The 17,680-nt window shown below is 41.2% G+C and overlaps 3 protein-coding genes across 3 annotated transcripts; 2 read left to right on the forward strand and 1 right to left on the reverse strand.

Moving 5' to 3' along the window:
* The first annotated feature begins 1,179 nt into the window (after positions 1–1,179).
* On the forward strand, positions 1,180–2,214 carry LOC110299319 (olfactory receptor 51D1). Its single transcript, XM_021168996.1, has one exon. The coding sequence runs from the start codon at positions 1,198–1,200 to the stop codon at positions 2,164–2,166; it is 969 nt and encodes a 322-aa protein (XP_021024655.1). The 5' UTR covers positions 1,180–1,197; the 3' UTR covers positions 2,167–2,214.
* A 3,003-nt stretch (positions 2,215–5,217) lies between these two features.
* LOC110299022 (olfactory receptor 51E1) lies at positions 5,218–13,675 on the forward strand. Its single transcript, XM_021168601.2, has 2 exons — positions 5,218–5,353; positions 12,592–13,675. Exon 2 carries the CDS (start codon positions 12,634–12,636, stop codon positions 13,585–13,587), a length of 954 nt encoding a protein of 317 aa, XP_021024260.1. The 5' UTR covers positions 5,218–5,353; positions 12,592–12,633; the 3' UTR covers positions 13,588–13,675.
* A 3,037-nt stretch (positions 13,676–16,712) lies between these two features.
* Positions 16,713–17,669, reverse strand: LOC110298933 (olfactory receptor 51I2-like). Its single transcript, XM_021168478.1, has one exon. It carries the CDS (start codon positions 17,667–17,669, stop codon positions 16,713–16,715), a length of 957 nt encoding a protein of 318 aa, XP_021024137.1.
* Between the last annotated feature and the right edge of the window lie 11 nt (positions 17,670–17,680).

Consider the following 17,680-nt stretch of genomic DNA (forward strand, 5'->3'; position numbering starts at 1 on the left):
ACAACGTCCACAAGCACTCCCCCCTCCTCCCCCTCCCCCTCCTCATCTCCCCAGTCCTTAGAACATCAGAACAGGTTTCCACAGTTCTCTCTAATGGAAAAGAGTGATCATTTAGGGGCAAAGGAATCACTTTTCAAAACAGCCTTCTGTGTGCCTTGCCTGAAAATTCTGGCTCTGTGGGCAGTGGATCAGGGCCTGGTGGATGGTGTTTTCCACTATCTCAGACAATTAAAAAATCACCTTATCTATTTGGGAATTTCATACACGGGCACAATATGTTTTGATTATATTCATCCTCTTCCTTCCCTTCTCTTTCTTCAAGATCCCGTCTTCCCAACTTCCTATCAGATAATTTTGTTAGGGGAGTTAGAGAAATGCTACACAAACTTAGACAAAAAGAAAAAAAATCTGTCTTGAAAACAGGTTCTAGGATGAGTTCCCATTTCTTGTCATAAATCAGACTATGATAGGCCAGAGGCAATCGGATACCAAGCCTCTGGCTTTTGACCTATACCTGCCCCATGCCCAGATTATATCAGAAGTAAAACTGTCAGAATTGAAGGTCTGTGAGAACCTAATGGGATGTAGCTAAGAGCCGTGGCCAGCCATTGGACTTGCAAACTTTATATGCCCCAGTACAGGGGAACGCCAGGGTCAAAAAGTGGGAGTGGGTGGGTAGGGGAATGGGGGGAGGGTATGGGGGACTTTTGGGATAGCATTGGAAATGTAAATGAGGAAAATACCTAATAAAAAAAAAGAGTTGCAGCCAGGCCACAAATATTAGTTCTTAAAAGGAAGATTGTTCTGAGTGTTTGGGGAGATGGCATTGATGCACCCAGATTAATAGAATCATATCAAAATTTTCTTATGTAGTGCTGGGACCTCAGAGGGTCAGGATAAAGTTTGGGATGTTCAGAAAGATGTGTATAAAACAATGTCTCTGAATCTGGTTAATTTTGGTGTGTGATGTTTTTCTTTATTTGCAAATTTTTATAATGAGGTTTATAAAATTAAAAATAGAAAGAATGAGAACAGAAAGAGGTGAGGGCTCAGGATAGACTTTAAAAAAAAAACTAAATCTTTTTTTTTTAAACTCTGACTATTCCAATTTTTAAAAATTTCATTAGTTCTTCTTTTTCTCTGTGCCAAAACTGAGTACTGATTTTTCTTTTTTCTTTCCCAGTCTCTGGATCTGGCATGCCACAGCCCTTGGTCCCTCTCATCGCCACTCCAAATGGAAGTTTGGTCCATCCATCCTATTTTCTACTGGTAGGCATCCCTGGCCTAGGATCTAAAATCCACTTTTGGCTGGCTTTCCCCTTATGCTTTATGTATGCAGTGGCCACACTGGGCAACCTGGCCATCATCTTCATCATTCGTGTGGAGAGGCGCTTGCATGAGCCCATGTACCTCTTCCTTGCCATGCTTTCTACCATTGACTTGGTCCTCTCTTCTGTTACCATGCCCAAAATGGCCAGCTTGTTCCTAACTGGCATTCAGGAGATCGAGTTCAACATTTGCTTGACCCAAATGTTCCTTATTCATGCCCTATCTGCCATGGAGTCTGCTGTCCTGCTGGCCATGGCTTTTGACCGCTTTGTGGCCATCTGCTACCCGTTACGCCATGCTTCTGTGCTCACAGGGACTACTGTGGCCAAGATTGGCCTAGCTTCCCTAGCCAGGGGATTTGTATTCTTCTTTCCACTGCCCTTCCTTTTGAAGCGTCTGTCATACTGCCAAACACATACTGTCACACACTCCTTCTGTCTCCATCAAGACATTATGAAGCTGTCCTGTACTGATACCAAAGTTAATGTCGTTTATGGGCTCTTCATCATCCTATCAGTCATGGGTGTGGACTCCCTCTTCATTGGCTTTTCCTATATCCTCATCCTGAGGGCTGTGTTGGAGCTGTCAACTCAAGGGGCAGCACTCAAGGCTTTCAACACCTGCATCTCCCACCTCTGTGCTGTCCTGGTCTTCTATGTACCCCTCATTGGGCTATCAGTGGTACATAGGCTGGGTGGTCCCACATCTTTGGTCCATGTGGTTATGGCTAATATCTATCTCCTGCTACCACCTGTAGTCAATCCCATTGTGTATGGAGCAAAGACCAAGGAGATCCGTTCAAGGGTTATCCGTATGTTTTCACAAGATGGCAGGTGAGGACACCCAATTGGGTGTCCTCAATCATACTACAAATGACAGGATAAGGATCTGTAGAATAACTTCATGACCACATCATGCAATCCACTGGACTGTCTCCCTCTAATTATATACAGATAGACTATGCATTTTTGTTTCTGGGAATATGTCAATACAGAACTTTTGACTAGTCTAGACAGACTATCATGGAGAACAACCTCTTTCAGATGTGGTTTCTGTTGTTATCAGAAAAGGGAGCATGTGAGGTTGGAGTCATTTGGAATTAAGATTAAGATTAATGGCTTTATTTGGAGACCAGTTATTTGGCCTATTGAAGCATAGCAATTTTTGAAACTATTAATACTATGAAACAGAAATGCAAGTAGGCCTTGTTGGATGATTGTGGGCATTCAATGAGATAATAAATACAAACATGGGAAATTAAAAAATAATGAATGTTGATGACAATGGTTTTAAATAATCAAAATGACAATGATGTATGTCATTTTCTTAATTTCTTTCAGAAAAAGTAATAAACTACATTCAGTACTTAAAGTATCTTGTCAAAGTTTTCCCTAAATGCTTTATAGTTTTAATGCTAGTATGAATGGTTTTGTTTATTCGATTAAAATTAAAAATTTACACATTGTTAGTAGGGAGAGCTATGGTTTCTCTATATTAATTTTGAATTTTAAAATTTACTATACTCCAATTTTATTTCTAGAATTTCTTAGCAAATTTTACTAAATTTCCTCATGGATGATCGTGTTGTATGCAAATAAAGATAGTTTTACTTTTTCATTTCCAGTATGGAATAGTTTGCATAAATACAAAAGAACAATATGAACTTTCTATAGTATCTTAAGGGGAAGACTACCTTCCATTATTAAGTATGTTTTAATAAATTTTTGAGTGGATTATTGAAACATTTGACCACAGCTCTGGGTTTCTTTCTTTCTGTAATTTTATCACTTTGCCGTGTTTATGGGGAATTTGATTTGCTGTGAACTGCTTGTTATTTAACAGGAATAAAGCCACTTTAGGTTTTTTATGACACTGTAGTCACGGCACATCTTTCTCTGTTTATTTAGCATTTCCTTTTGTCAACTTCATAGATGAGTACAAAACATTGTGATGATGTCTATCCACATTATTCTCTCTTACCCCCTCTCCCACTCCTACAGGGTCCTTGTCCCCAGCTAGTTCTCTTCCTACTTTCATGTTTTTAACATTTTGTATTTTGTGTAAAGTTTTTGCAAATGGCCATATCTGCTCTGTGTTCTCGACTGTAGCAGCCAGAAGACAGCCACTCATAGCACCCACAGGCTCTCCCAGTCTTCTGCCTCCTCTTCCATGACAGCTCCTCACCAGTTACTCTCCTGCTTTGTTCCCAGAAGGCATCTTGATACCTTGATGCTAGGTTGAACAATTGTTTTAGATATGCTTTGAAGGTTTGTCCCAACTTGCTAATGTTGAGGTATGGTCTTCTATATCCTCAGTAAAGAGGTGAACTATGAAGCCCTCCATTCTGACTGCCAGGAAGCCACCAATCTTTGTCCTGTGCTATCACTTTGTATTATTACTTCTAAATATTTTAAATGATTCTCCCTATAATTTTGGTTACTTTGCTCACATAATTAGTACTCTGATGAATTCTTGAAGAAGACTCTCTCCACCCTCAAGTGTTGTCTTTTATGTAGATCTGTCAACTCCAAAACTTTGCCTTTTCGTTTTGACTGAAGTGGTCATTCTGAACCCTCAGTCCAACTCCACAACTGAGAGATGCCTCTAGAGTCTGGCTGGATTCCCTTTCCCATGCCACAGTATGGAAATGAGGCAAGATGCTGGAAGTCTGAGGATGTTATATCTTGGTTCTTCATCTTGCCTCAGTTTTTCTGCCCTCCATTGCCAGATGCCTGGTGTCCCACAAACCACTGATTTATGTGTACTGTTAGCTTCCTCATTGCTTCACACAAGAGACAGGTTTACTTATGTTTATTGCTTCATGAGATCCCATCTTAGATGGGATTACAAGTGTTTTGTGAGAAAAATCTTTGTGTCAGCCATGCCTATGTGCTAATAGAGGCAGTGGCAATGGCTCTAGGGTGGTGGTGGAGAGCAAGGCTGAAAGTTCTGTAGATACCAGAAGCCTTTGTACTTAGTAGCTTTGATGTGGGGCCAGGCCTATCCTTAATGTCTATTTTTCATAGCTTGGGTCAATGTACACTGTGTTTGACATAAAACTTCTTACAGTAACACTGAACATTTAAACAAAGCAGAAACACAACTAAAATCACATTTGTTTAAATACCAATGTAATTTTAACTTATTTCACAAGTAAGCCACTTAGTTTGACCTGGAAATTATTATTGAACTTTGTAAATGTTTTCTCACTATTTTTACTCTTAAGGGAAAGCAGATGACATTGATCTTATGTGGCTGGTTGGTAGTATAGGGAAGGTTAAACCATTCTTTTTCCTTGGTCTGACCTTCAGTACTCTGTGGAGTAGAAGGCAGAGGCACTATCTGTGGGGATCCACATTTTATGTTAGCTAGCCTTCAGAGCCAGAAGTTCAGAGAGAAGGAGGTCCTTAGGGCTTTAGAGGATGGGACCACTGGGTTTCAGGCTCAACAATCAGCATTTACAAAAGAAAAATGTGGGGGATAAAGAATGTGTCGGGATGAAGATAGGCTGCCAATCTAGGTCTCTACAGATTTACTTTGTCTTTCTTCTGGCTGTTTGACAGCTTTGTGAAGAAACTGTGAAAGACCCTCATACATACTGTAGACACAGAATTGAGTTTCTTCTGGCCTTTTCTCACTCTAACTTCACATTTGGGATTGGTCTAAATATTCCAGCTGGCAAAGGTCCATTTTCAAAGGACTCTAGAGACCATCTACCCAATGTCCCTCCTTCCCCACAGCCTGGGCTCATCCTTTTAAGATGTAGAAGCTTAGAAGGGAACCAGAATTATAGGAGACTGGTGGGGGCATATCTGCAGATGGACCCTCAGAAACAGTGTGTACTCCCAACAAGAAGGAGCAGAAAGAGGGAGCTGGGAAGACCAAGAATAAGGAACTCTGAGCAGACCACAGAAGGAGGTGGAGACTGAAGGGGCTGGGCTTTTTGCAGCCTGCCAGACCTCCCTCAGGAAGGAGGAAAAGGCACTGGGGGAAAAGACACACAGGCTCTTTCAGGACAGCTGAGGTGAGTACAGGAGGAGGCATGCTTTGGGTTGGGGTTATCTGTAGCAGAGGACCTTCCATGACACCTCTTGATACATGAGAAACCGAGCCATGAAGAACCAGGTGTGCTGGGTAGGCTTGGTGGCGTGAGCCTCTCACCCAAATGACAGGCAATATGAGTAATGTGGTAAAAGGCGTGAGGATGTTAAATGTTGCCTAAAAGTACTTTTCAGGTATCTTTCCCCTGGACCCTGCCCCAGTGACTGACTTACTGGGGACTATGGAGAGGCTAGTGGAGGATAACAGCAGAGGTGAATGAAGAAGAACAGATTGGGCTGGAGTTGGACTGGGTCAATCGGGACTGGAATGGGTTTCAGTGTATGGACAAAGGCAGCCTGGGTTTTATCACTGTTGAAGCACAGCCTGGGATAGGAGGTTAGACTAGAGTTGTGGTTTTGTGGGAGGCTCTGAGTAGAGTCAAAGCCCCATCAACACTGCACCGAGAATCAGATTGGTCCCCTTGACAAGGTTCTAGTTCCGATCTTGACTCAGATCTTGACTCAACCCTAGGACTGAGGTTCAGCTTGGTTAAAATGTAGCTTAAGGTCTAGACTACCAACTCCCTTACCTTGTATCCTTTGCCTTTAGATGCACTAAAGCCCTTGTAGCTTTCTAAGTGAGGATTATTTTCTCTCACTTTGGGTCTTTGCCTTTGTCAGAATATACTTACACACACACACACACACACACACACACACACACACACACACACACACGCAGACTCTCAACCAAATCTGTTGTTTATGTTTCTCAGAGTTATGGCAAAGCCCTCAGGCACCAATGACTTGACCCTTAGCCTGGTCTGAATTGTTCCCAGTTTTGGCACTTTGAGCTTTCTGCTCATGAACTCAGAGACATTTTCTTGCCTTAAGATCGTTTCCTCCTGTGGTCTCCCAAGCCTGAAATGCTGTTTACCTAGGTCTGTGCATGACTGGCCTATGCTTATCACAGGCTGCTGGGCTTGCATGTTGTCTCCTTAACTGTCTTCTCCCCCGACTGCTGTTGGAATGGGATATCTATCCTAATGCTCTGACTTATCTTTAGTGAACTTACCTTTTCTCAAAACTTTCTTGCCTATGTCTTTACGTTTTGTCATCACCAGCCCAATGTGTGGGTGGCAGGAAAGTTGTGCTATTGTCTGTTTACCCATTCCTTGGTATTCTAACTGTCTGAGTGTTGCTGCTTCCTTACCTCATGAAATTCTGGACTAAATGCAGCTGCAAACCTTAACTTGATAACATCACTTTAGGGGGCCCTCTGAGCCTGAAGACCTTGGGGGAGGTACTGTTGTTACCTTTGCTTCCAGAAGGCTGCTGCTCCCAGCCTTGCCCTGACACTCATCACAACGTGTTGTAATGACTGCATGCTTGTCTCAGTCTTTCTGCACACTGGGAAGCCTTGTTTACTTTGAACCTCAGGGTCTCTGGTGCTTACTGCTGAGCTGGGCAGGCAGGAGCCAGCCAGGCAATAACTGTCGGATGAAAAGTGAATGCAAAAAATAAAAAAAAAAAAAGAAAAGTGAATGCACTGAACAAAGTCTCCCATGAGGCTTTTATGGTGCTACCCACTTGCAGGCAGCAGTCACAACCAGGTGAGCTTCACAGGCTACCAGTGCCCACTTCCGGCTTTGCCAAATAGTAGATAAGCAACTACACAGGAAGTGGGGGTGGGTAGAGACCTGAGCTCTAGGTATTCTTTCTGGGGTGACTTTAGGGGATCAGACTGATCTGTGAGAACGTAACTCCATCTTTCAAGCATTCTTGTGGCCATTAAAGACAAGAATGACCAACATCCTTCAAGGTACACCTGCTTCAGCTAATCTAAGCAGGTTTTAGGGCACACTGGATGGTGGTAATTTGGGTAAACATGGTTCTGAGGATGATACTCATATGAAGTGTTAAGAAAAGGTCAGCTTCCTCAAGAATCAAGTGTCAGGTTCCTCTGGGCTGGAGGCCCAGTATTGCCCAGCAGGTCTACCTTCCCTCTCTGGGCTTGGAAGTAGAGTCAGAGGCTCCTAGCTATGTTTGGTTCTACTCTAAGAGCATTCTCTTCCACTTATTCTGGCAAAGGCTGCAGGTAGCATCAGTGGCTCTCACGTGTATGAGGCACTGTTTCCCCCCCCCCCCCCAGGTAAGGACAAAGACCACAAATCTCCATTCCTCATTCCTTCTTGCCCCCTCCCACTTTTTACATATCCCCTATGTAGGGAGAGCTGCTTAGGGGTCCTGACTCCCAGAGAAGTTCCTGGACTCAGGTCCTCTTTTTTGCATTCCTTAGATGTAACACGGAAATCATTCTTACAAAACATCCATTATGGAGGAGACTGTGAGAGGGACAGGCTAGGCCTGGCATATTGGAAACCTATAGATTGGTCACTCAAAGCTTTAATCTTTCCATTACGATCTGTCAGATGGTATTACTACCTGCCTGGCAAGTTGGTGAAAGGCTCTGATAAGACTAGGAGGTAGATGGTATAGAACAGAGCCCTTCTCTTCTTCTCTACTGTGGGGCATGACCATTCCATAGCCAGAGGAACTGAGTCTGGAAGAGAAGTGTGACCACACCCTCATCTAGGAGAATCCTCTTTATTATTCTCTTTTGTAAGATTATACCTGGGCAACTGTCCCATTTATCATACTCTTATCTTGCCTTACCTCTAGCCAGATTTTGTTAGCTAAGGCAGCCTAAGATGAGAGGATAGGAGGCAGCACAGGCTGTTTCTACTGTACTTGTGGAGTGTTAAGCCCCAGGTATGTCATTTAAGCTCTTTGAGTCCCAGTTCTCTCACCTGTCACAAGGAAAAGATCTAGAGAACTGCATCTATCCTGCAGGGCTGTTCTCAGCTGAGAGATAATAAATGCTGGTGCAACACAGTGTCTGGTATTTTGTAGGCATTCAGTAAGCTCTGTTAATGTCACAAAACAAGTCAGGGCTCAGAGATTGCTTCATTGCTCTTGGGTCAGAAGAGAGGGCACATAGACCTAGTTTTCCTTTCTGCCAACTTTTTCATGGCAGCAGTTATGGTAAAAAAATGTGGGCTTTCGAGCAAGTTAAAACTGGGCTGGCGAGAAGGGTTGAGCTGGTATTGGAGGGAGTGCTTTGAAGTGCAGGAGGAAGACTGAGACCCCAAAGTCTCTGGGCTCTGATTTCTGAGAAAAGGCCAAGATGCCTGAACAGTTCCCAGAGAAACCTCCTCAGGACTCCCTAAGCTAGCTTGACGTTTTAGGGGAAGTTGAGAGCAGAGTTGCTCCTTTGGGCTACAATAGTGTGTGGGCTTTCTAAAAATAAAGCAAAATAAAGAGAAAGAAAAAAAGCATCTTTCTTAATTTATTTTTCCTTGGTTTTGTTTCATTTTCAAAACAATGAGTTAGTTCCAACTTGCTTGGAAACTCCAAAACCTCTCTTGGATGAGTGCAAATGGCTCTAATTATGAACTGGTGCTCAGTCCACAAGGCCTCCTGGGAGTTGTTGTTTCTTTCTGCTGTCTTTTGGAGAACTGTAGGAGACTGGCATTTGTGAAGGCTGTGCAGTCTGAAAGGGTAACATCTGGGCTCTCTGGGTCCTTTTCCTTTCCCTCAATTCCCATCTGCACAGATTCTGAGGTCTAGATCTCATCTGTGCTTCCGTGGTACCTCCCTCCCAGACCAGCTGACTCTTTTCTGTTTTCTCTGGCACCTGTAGGCCAGTGCTCATTCTTACCAGTGTGAGAAGGTGAGCATAGCCACACATATGTGTGTGGGTAAGTGCATAGAATGAGCACATAAAGATGTTGAGTGACGATTAAAGTCAACTGGATAAAAGAAAACCTCATTTTATATGTTTTCACTCATTTTTCAATGCTATGTGCTCTTAATTAATAAATTGACTAGTGTCCTTGATATTAAGGAATTTGTGATTTAGGGAAAAAGATAAGTGGTTCTTATCATCAGAAGAGTAACTGCATGGAATGAGACCAGACAAAGTTATTTGGGAACTCAGAACAGGAAATGGTTGATTATACCCCAGGGAAAGGAGTTTAGGAAAAGTAACATAAGAGAGAGAAAATAACTGAGAGGGCATGAAGAATACATGTGGGATCAAATCCAGGCTTTCCTACATGCTAGGCAAGGGCTCTATCAGCTGAACCACACCTCCAACCCTTACCTGGGTATTTTACTGCAGGCAATGGCCTGATTTAATCTGGTCAGTATTGGTATTGTGCAGATAAGGAAGCTTACACTGGAGCATGATGGGCAGCATCATGGTATTTCTCTTGTGTGCCTGGTGATCAGCATCAAGGGAGAAAAGAACATTATAATATTTGTACTCAATGTATGTGAGGCATTCATTGTTTGAACACTTTTTTAAAAATTTTTTTTTATTACATATTTTCCTCAATTACATTTCCAATGCTATCCCAAAAGTCCCCCATACCCTCCCCCCAACTCCCCTACCCACCCACTCCCACTTTTTGGCCCTGGCGTTCCCCTGTACTGTGGCATATAAAGTTTGCATGTCCAATGGGTCTCTCTTTCCAGTGATGGCCTATTAGGCCATCTTTTGATACATATGCAACTAGAGTCAAGAGCTCCGGGGTACAGGGTTGCAGATCCCTTTAGCTCCTTGGGTATTTTCTCTAGCCTCCTCCATTGGGGGCCCTGTGATCCATCCAATAGTTGACTGTGAGCATCCACTTATGTGTTTGCTAGGCCCTGGCCTAGTCTCACAAGAGACAGCTATATCAGGGTCCTTTCAGCAAATGCTTGCTAGTGTATGCAATGGTGGTTTGGACACTTTTTGTTTATCATCTAATTTATTCCTCACATTAGGCAGGAGAGGTATCAATAATATTTTGGATATGAGGAGACTGAAGCTTAGAAATAGTAAATAATACTCTGGTTAACACTGTTTACAACTGGGATCTGAATATAGGACTGGTTCCTAAGTTCAGTGTTTATTCGACAATGATTCTGTGAGATTTTTGTCTTTGGAGAAGAAGCTTTAATATGCTTGACAGACAGCCATGTTGTCTCTTTCAGAATTATACATATGGGCATCTACAGAGAACCCAGACATCAATAAGTACATTTGGGAGTCAAAAGTTTATAGACAGAAACATAGATTTACTATTAAAGAGATTGAGATGGTCTGGGATGAAACTGGCATTCAACTGACATTGAAACCTAACATGATCACTAATTTAATGATCTAATTTTAGCCTTAAACCTAACTTTAACATTATCTAGCACATAGAAGCCATCTCAATATTAACTTAATAGCATCCATTCTATTGTGATGAATCCGATTTGAATCAAACATGTTGGTAATTATATCCTAAACTCTAAGTCTGAATTTTCATTTCCCAAGCTATCTAATGAAGAGTTTACATTTGCATATCTTCTTTCCACCTTATCACAGCCAAGACATGGCAGCTGCGTTGTGAGCACCTGTTGCAGGAAACATGTAAGGGCTAGGTAGGATATTGGAATCTGAGAGCAACCACAGACACTGATGATTAGAGAGAGATGAGGAGCATCAGACAGGAGTAGGAATGGTTTTAAGAAGCAGGGATCTGTGTCACTACAAATACACCTCAGAAGAGTGTGAGGTATTGATCTCACCTCTGTGCCTGAAGTTGTAGATTAACTACAATTCTCTGCTTTAAACTTTTTCCTTCTATCAGATGGAACCAAGCTCTATTTCCTCTTTTCTAAAGTATGTGCTCCCTGTGTTCTTCCACTGATCTCCTTGTCTTCTGGAGGCCACCTCTGGCTGAGAGCTCAGTGGTGGAACAAAGCCTCTTGTTTTTCCTGAATCAGTGAATGATCTAACTATGTCGGAGCCAAGTCATTAGCTCTGCCTTATACCAGGTTTCTTTCAGGTAACCTATGAAAGCCCCATCCCAGTTCTCATAGGGCCAAATACATATTTGTATGTATATTTATGAATTCATACACCCACAAACCTGTATATACACATACTTCAAACCAGCATCTGTACATTTAACCAACCATGGATTGAAATGAGTTGAAAAATATTGTGCTTTGGGAGCATTATTAAATAAAATAAGCATTCCTTCAACCATAATGCTCTGACAGTAGATCTGCTGACTAAAGAAGCTACTGGGTACTATCAGGGCGCTATCAGTAGACTAAGTAAAAGGATGATTTATATCCCAGGCAGGGCAGAGTCAGATGCCTCAATATTTTATTAACCCAGCCAGAATGACATGCAATTTACAGCATGGGCACTGCTTATTTTTTGAGCTTACATTTAATATTTTCAGACTTCAGGTGAATACAGTTGATTGAAATGAAATAACTGGAAATGAAAGTATGGTTAAAGGCACTGAACAAGTGCTCCCATGAGAAGCACAAGAAAGCAGTGCACCACAGCAGAGTTGATGAAGGCTGAGCAAGGGTACAGCTTTAGTTGGAGACCAACTTCAGAATTCTTAATCACTGCTGATGTGCTGGCTGTAAGGCTACATACATTGTTTAAGATCCACTGAAACTGTTACTCTTTTTTTGGGGGCGGGGGGAGGATATAAGTTATGCAGGGCAAGTGTAAACTCTTGATTAAATAATGGAAGTTAAGACACAGGGTTCAGGATAAAATTACAGTCATGTTTTTATTGAAATAGGCTTGATTATAATAAAATAGATGTTATTAAATTAATATTGAAATGGCTTCTATTCCTGTGTGATATTAAAGTTATGATTAAGGCTAAATTAGATCATTAGATTAGTGAGAAAGTTATATTTCAATGTCAGTTTATGTTATTACTATCACTGATGGACTTACTTGATAATCACCTTAGGATGAACTGATGAAATGGTCATGATTACAGTATTAAATTTTTTTCATTTAATATTTCTCCATTCATAGTTTCATTTTCCAGAATCTGACAATAACTTGGATGGTAATGTAATCAATATTAAGCATAGGAAATAATTTTTTTTTAGTTTGAGAAACTAAATGATTAATAATATGAGAATGTTATCTTATTATTTCACTTAATATACAGGTAGGATTAACAAGTAGAACTAAGTGGATTGTTCATCTGGTACTTGATTTATGCCTAGATAAAATTTAGGGTAGGTTCAGAGTTTGGATATGCAATGGAACTAGAGTTTTGTTAGAGAATCGGACACTAGGATCCAGGGTGGTATGGCACTGAAATTCTAGAGGACATGACAACGACTTGTCTTTGTATTTCAGCTTCAGTCTTCCTGGTACTGGCTACATCCTGATTCCTTCAGTATGGTGGGCTTCAATAGCAATGAATCCAGTGCCACATATTTCATCTTAATAGGCCTTCCAGGATTGGAAGAGGTTCAGTTTTGGCTGGCTTTCCCTTTGTGTTCCCTCTACCTTATTGCTGTGTTAGGTAACTTGACAATCATCTACATTGTGAGGACAGAGCACAGCCTGCATGAGCCCATGTATATCTTTCTTTGCATGCTTTCTGGCCTAGACATCCTCATTTCCACCTCATCCATGCCAAAAATGATGGCCATCTTTTGGTTCAATTCCACTACCATCCAGTTTGATGCTTGTCTGGTACAGATGTTTGCCATCCATTCCTTGTCTGGCATGGAGTCCACAGTGCTGCTGGCCATGGCCTTTGACCGCTATGTGGCCATTTGCCATCCTCTACGGCATGCCACTGTGCTGACATTGCCTCGTGTTGCCAAGATTGGCATGGCTGCTGTGGTCCGGGGTGCAGTACTAATGGCACCCTTACCCGTCTTCATCAAAAGGTTGCCTTTCTGTCGTTCCAACATCCTTTCTCATTCCTACTGCCTACACCAAGATGTCATGAAGCTGGCCTGTGCTGACATCCGTGTCAATATCATCTATGGACTCATTGTCATCATCTCAGCCATTGGTTTGGACTCACTTCTCATTTCCTTCTCATATTTGCTCATCCTCAAGACTGTGTTGGGCTTGACACGTGAAGCCCAGGCAAAAGCATTTGGCACTTGTGTTTCTCATGTGTGTGCTGTTTTCATCTTCTATGTGCCTTTCATTGGATTGTCGATGGTGCACCGTTTCAGCAAGAGGCGTGACTCTCTCCTGCCTGTCATTATGGCTAACATCTATCTGCTAGTTCCTCCTGTGCTCAACCCCATTGTTTATGGAGTAAAGACAAAGGAGATCCGGCAGCGCATTCTTCGTCTTTTCCTCGTGACCACACACACTTCAGATCACTAGGAAACCATGATGAAACCTTCCTCCATTCAAAGTTCTGTAACTCACACTTTAGTATGATATCTTGGAAGACAGTATTAAGAAAACAAATCTTAATAAAAATATAGCTCAGATCTTTCAAGGATGAAACTTGCTGTGGAAATTCTACGTGGAATAGAAGAACACCTGCAATCTCCATTTTCTAATATTACACTCATTCTTTTTTTTCTCTAGATAATTATTAAGATCAAGACTTGTGTTTTGAAAGTTATTACTCACAATTTTATCACTACTTCCAAATTTCAATTCATTTCACTGATGATCATTCACAGCATTTAGAGATGGAGCAACACATCCAAAATGTTCATCAAAGGAATGACAAAAGAAAAATAAACACCAGACTATAATAAAATGATATTATCTAATTTAAAACCTCATTTCCTCATCAGAATTCACAATGACTTTGGATTTCTGAGAAGTTAGAATTGGATTCCTTATTCGAAACAATCTCCAAAGAAATATTGTTTTTCTTCTGGGTCCCAGGTCAGAACAAATACACTTGCCTACACTGTGAGATGACACACATTGTTATGATGGTTGTCATAGCCATGAAGACACTTTTACTTACTTAAGTTTATCAACTTTTTATTTGTATCCTGATTGCACCAATGTGGAAATTGATATTTCATGGGAAATCAGTGCATTATATAGGACTACAGAAGCATAAAAATAGAAGAAAAAAAGAGGATTTTTCATGTTGAATCCCACGCTATGTAGAATTTGTTAGAAAGACTGGCAGAATTCGAAGTTGTGAATTCCCAGAATCTTACATTGTTTTTAAAGAAGGCATTTGGTCATTTATTTCCACCTACCTAGTGCTGTTTTGAGTAATTTTCTATCAGTAGAACTCATGGCTTTAATCATTCCAATAAACATTGCTCCTGCCTAGCCTAATCATTACAGTGTCTGCACAATGGAAACTGGAGTGTTCCCAAGTAGGTTTACTTGAGAAACAATGTGGTTAGCTGCAGATTCCGTGGCTATCTGAGGGGTGATTTATGAGAAGCATTTGAGAATATTCAGGAGCTTGTTGTATAAAGAGAGGGCTAGTCAACAGAGTAGAGAGTCAAAAGGAAGAGACATGAGACCGAGTATTCTAAATGAGACTGACCAGGAATTAAGACTAGGGAAAAGGTGGGTGCATACAAAATGAGGAGCACACACACAAGCAAGCACCACAGATACCCAGAGCCTTAAGCTGTGCTGCAATGAGGGAAATAATGACTCCAAGATGTACTTACCATGGATATAGCTGAGAGTCCTACCTAGGAATCCTATTATCTAGCCATGGTATTTACAGGAGTGGGCAGGGCATTGTAGGAGCATAGTAGAAGTAGATTGTTCGGGGATTGGAATTATCATCCACTGAAAAGTCATATTCAGATCCAGGGTGTGGCCGGTGAGTATGAGGCAGGCAGCAAAGAGGGGGCAGGGTTGAATTTCTTGGACATGGACGGCACAGAGACCCACTTGCACATTCAACTTCTTGGACTATACTCCAGAATATAAGAACTGTGTGTATGATAAAATTGACTAGGCCAAGGTGAGGGTGGCCAAAGGAAATAGTATGAAATGTACTGACTGCAAGATTGGGTCGCTTTGAACTGAGGGGAGGAGGGTGGATAGTCATTCGTTGCCCAAGAGTGCTCTGACATTGCAGTTGAGAGAAAGACATGATCTTATTTGCAAAGTGAAATGTGANCACTGTAATCAAAAATCACAGATATCCTGAAAATGTAAAAGAAATTAAAACATAATAAAGATCTTTATTCTGTTAACCAAAAGAATGTAAAAACCATTGGTGTTTATTCTTCCAAGTTTTTCATGGGAACTTGCACATATGCCTTTGTTTGGACATAAGATGAGTTTGTGTGTGTGTGTGCATCTGTGTGTGTCTGTGGTTATATGACATTTTGTGTCTGTGGTTGGAGGACATTTGTGTGTATGTATCTGTGTTTGGAGGGCATGTGTGTGTGTGTGTGTGGGTGTCTGTGTGTGTGTTTAGAGGGCATTTGTGTGTGTTCATTTTGATGATTCCTTTTTTTGAGAGAGAGACTCTTATGATGTTGGCCTCAAACTCACAATGTAGTTAAGAATGACCTTAAATTGTGATTCTCTTGCATGCACCTCTAAAGATTGGAATCACAGGTGTGCACCTTCATTCATTCTCACTATCTGTATGCTTTATATTTGCAGTCCCTTTGGAGTCATTCATATATAATGCTTGATGAATGGATTAACTACACTGGCCAATTCATTTTTTTTTTTTTTTTAGGTACAGAGTTAGTACTTTAGGTTTCAGTAGACATTTCATGTCACTTCATTCTGGCACATGTACTTAAGATAACTCCAATCTGTAGTTAATACTATAAGCTATTGCATAATAAAATATCTAACAAAATATTTTAAAAATAAATAATCTTTATTTACTAGGTATAAATAAACTTAGAATATTATGTGAAGTCATGTACAAACTGGCTTCATTATCTCCATTCTTATTTCAAACACTGCAATAGTTCTATCATATATAATTTATAGTGTCATCTATATTATATATATATATGTACACACATATGTATATGTATACTTAAAATCACATGTATAAATCAGTGGTAGAATATGGAGTGAAGTAGTGTTTTCTTTCCCATGAATGTATTTAAATAAAAGTGCAACCTTTTTTCATATAGTTCTATTTTTCTTTATCTCCCTAAATTTCTGCATAAGATAGAAAAATTGATTTTTAGATGAAATAAATTATTCCCTTTTCAGGTATGTTCTGTCAACTATTGATTCATATTTTCTAGTAATCTCTTTCACGGAGATTTATTATGAATCTTTTTGGTCTACAGTGTGGTTGTCTCACATGCCTTTTTCCTGGTAGTAAGTGTGAAATTATGGAAACAAAAGAAAACATTTCATATACTTATCAGTGCCTAATCCATACAATTGCATCTTTACACAGTAAACAATAAACAGATTTGTAACAGGAATTAGGAAAATGGTTTTTTCACAACTAGAATTTTTTTAGTGCTTGCTATAGCATATTTTATATTTCATACAATTTGTGATATGTTTAAACTTCATTAGACTTAGCCTTTCCTACTTAGCACTCTGAACATGGCTCCCCTGATGGGCTTGGACTTGACACTGTAGATGATGGGGTTGAGCACAGGAGGCACCACAAGATACACATACGCAACCAGGGCATGAACAATGTGAGGCAGGTGCTTTCCAAAACGATGGATCATGGACACACCTATGACTGGAATGTAGAAGACCAGGACAGCCAAGATATGGGAAACACATGTGTTGAGGGTCCGGACACGCTCCCTGGGAGAGGCTAGCCCCATGACTGTGTGAAGAATCAAGGAATAGGACATGACAATAAGCAAGGAGTCTATACCCACTGTGGACAGAACCACATAGAGTCCATATAGAATGTTGACAGTAATGTCAGCACAGGCCAGCTTCATGACATCAGCATGGAAACAGAATGAGTGAGACAGGAGGATCTTGCCAGGGCAGTAGTTCAGTCGCTTAAGCAAGAAGGGCAATGGTAAGAGGGACAAAGTAGCTCGGGTTGTAATGGCCACCCCGATCCTGATGATGACATTGTTAGTGAGGACAGATGCATAGCGCAGTGGGTTGGAGATAGCCACAAAGCGGTCAAATGACATGGCCAAGAGCACTGAGGACTCTACCACAGAGAAGAAATGAAGAAAGAACATTTGGATCAGACAGGCATTGAAGTCGATGAAACGATAGTCAAACCAGAGCACAGCCAGGGTTGAGGGCAATGTGGAAAAGCTGAGACCCACATCACTTAGGGCTAGCATGGACAGAAAGTAGTACATGGGCTGGTGTAGGCTATGGGTCCTCCTCACAGCCAGGAGGATGAGGCAGTTTCCAGTGAGTGCCACAGTGTACATGGAAGAGAATGGGATGGAGATCCAGCCATGGGCAAACTCTAGTCCTGGTATGCCAGTCATCAGGAAAGACTGTGGCTGGAAGAAGGTGATATTGACAAAAGCCTTTGAGGAGATCATTCTTGCAGAGA

This window comes from Mus caroli, chromosome 7 (genome assembly GCF_900094665.2).
Source record: "Mus caroli chromosome 7, CAROLI_EIJ_v1.1, whole genome shotgun sequence".
NCBI lineage: Eukaryota > Metazoa > Chordata > Mammalia > Rodentia > Muridae > Mus > Mus caroli.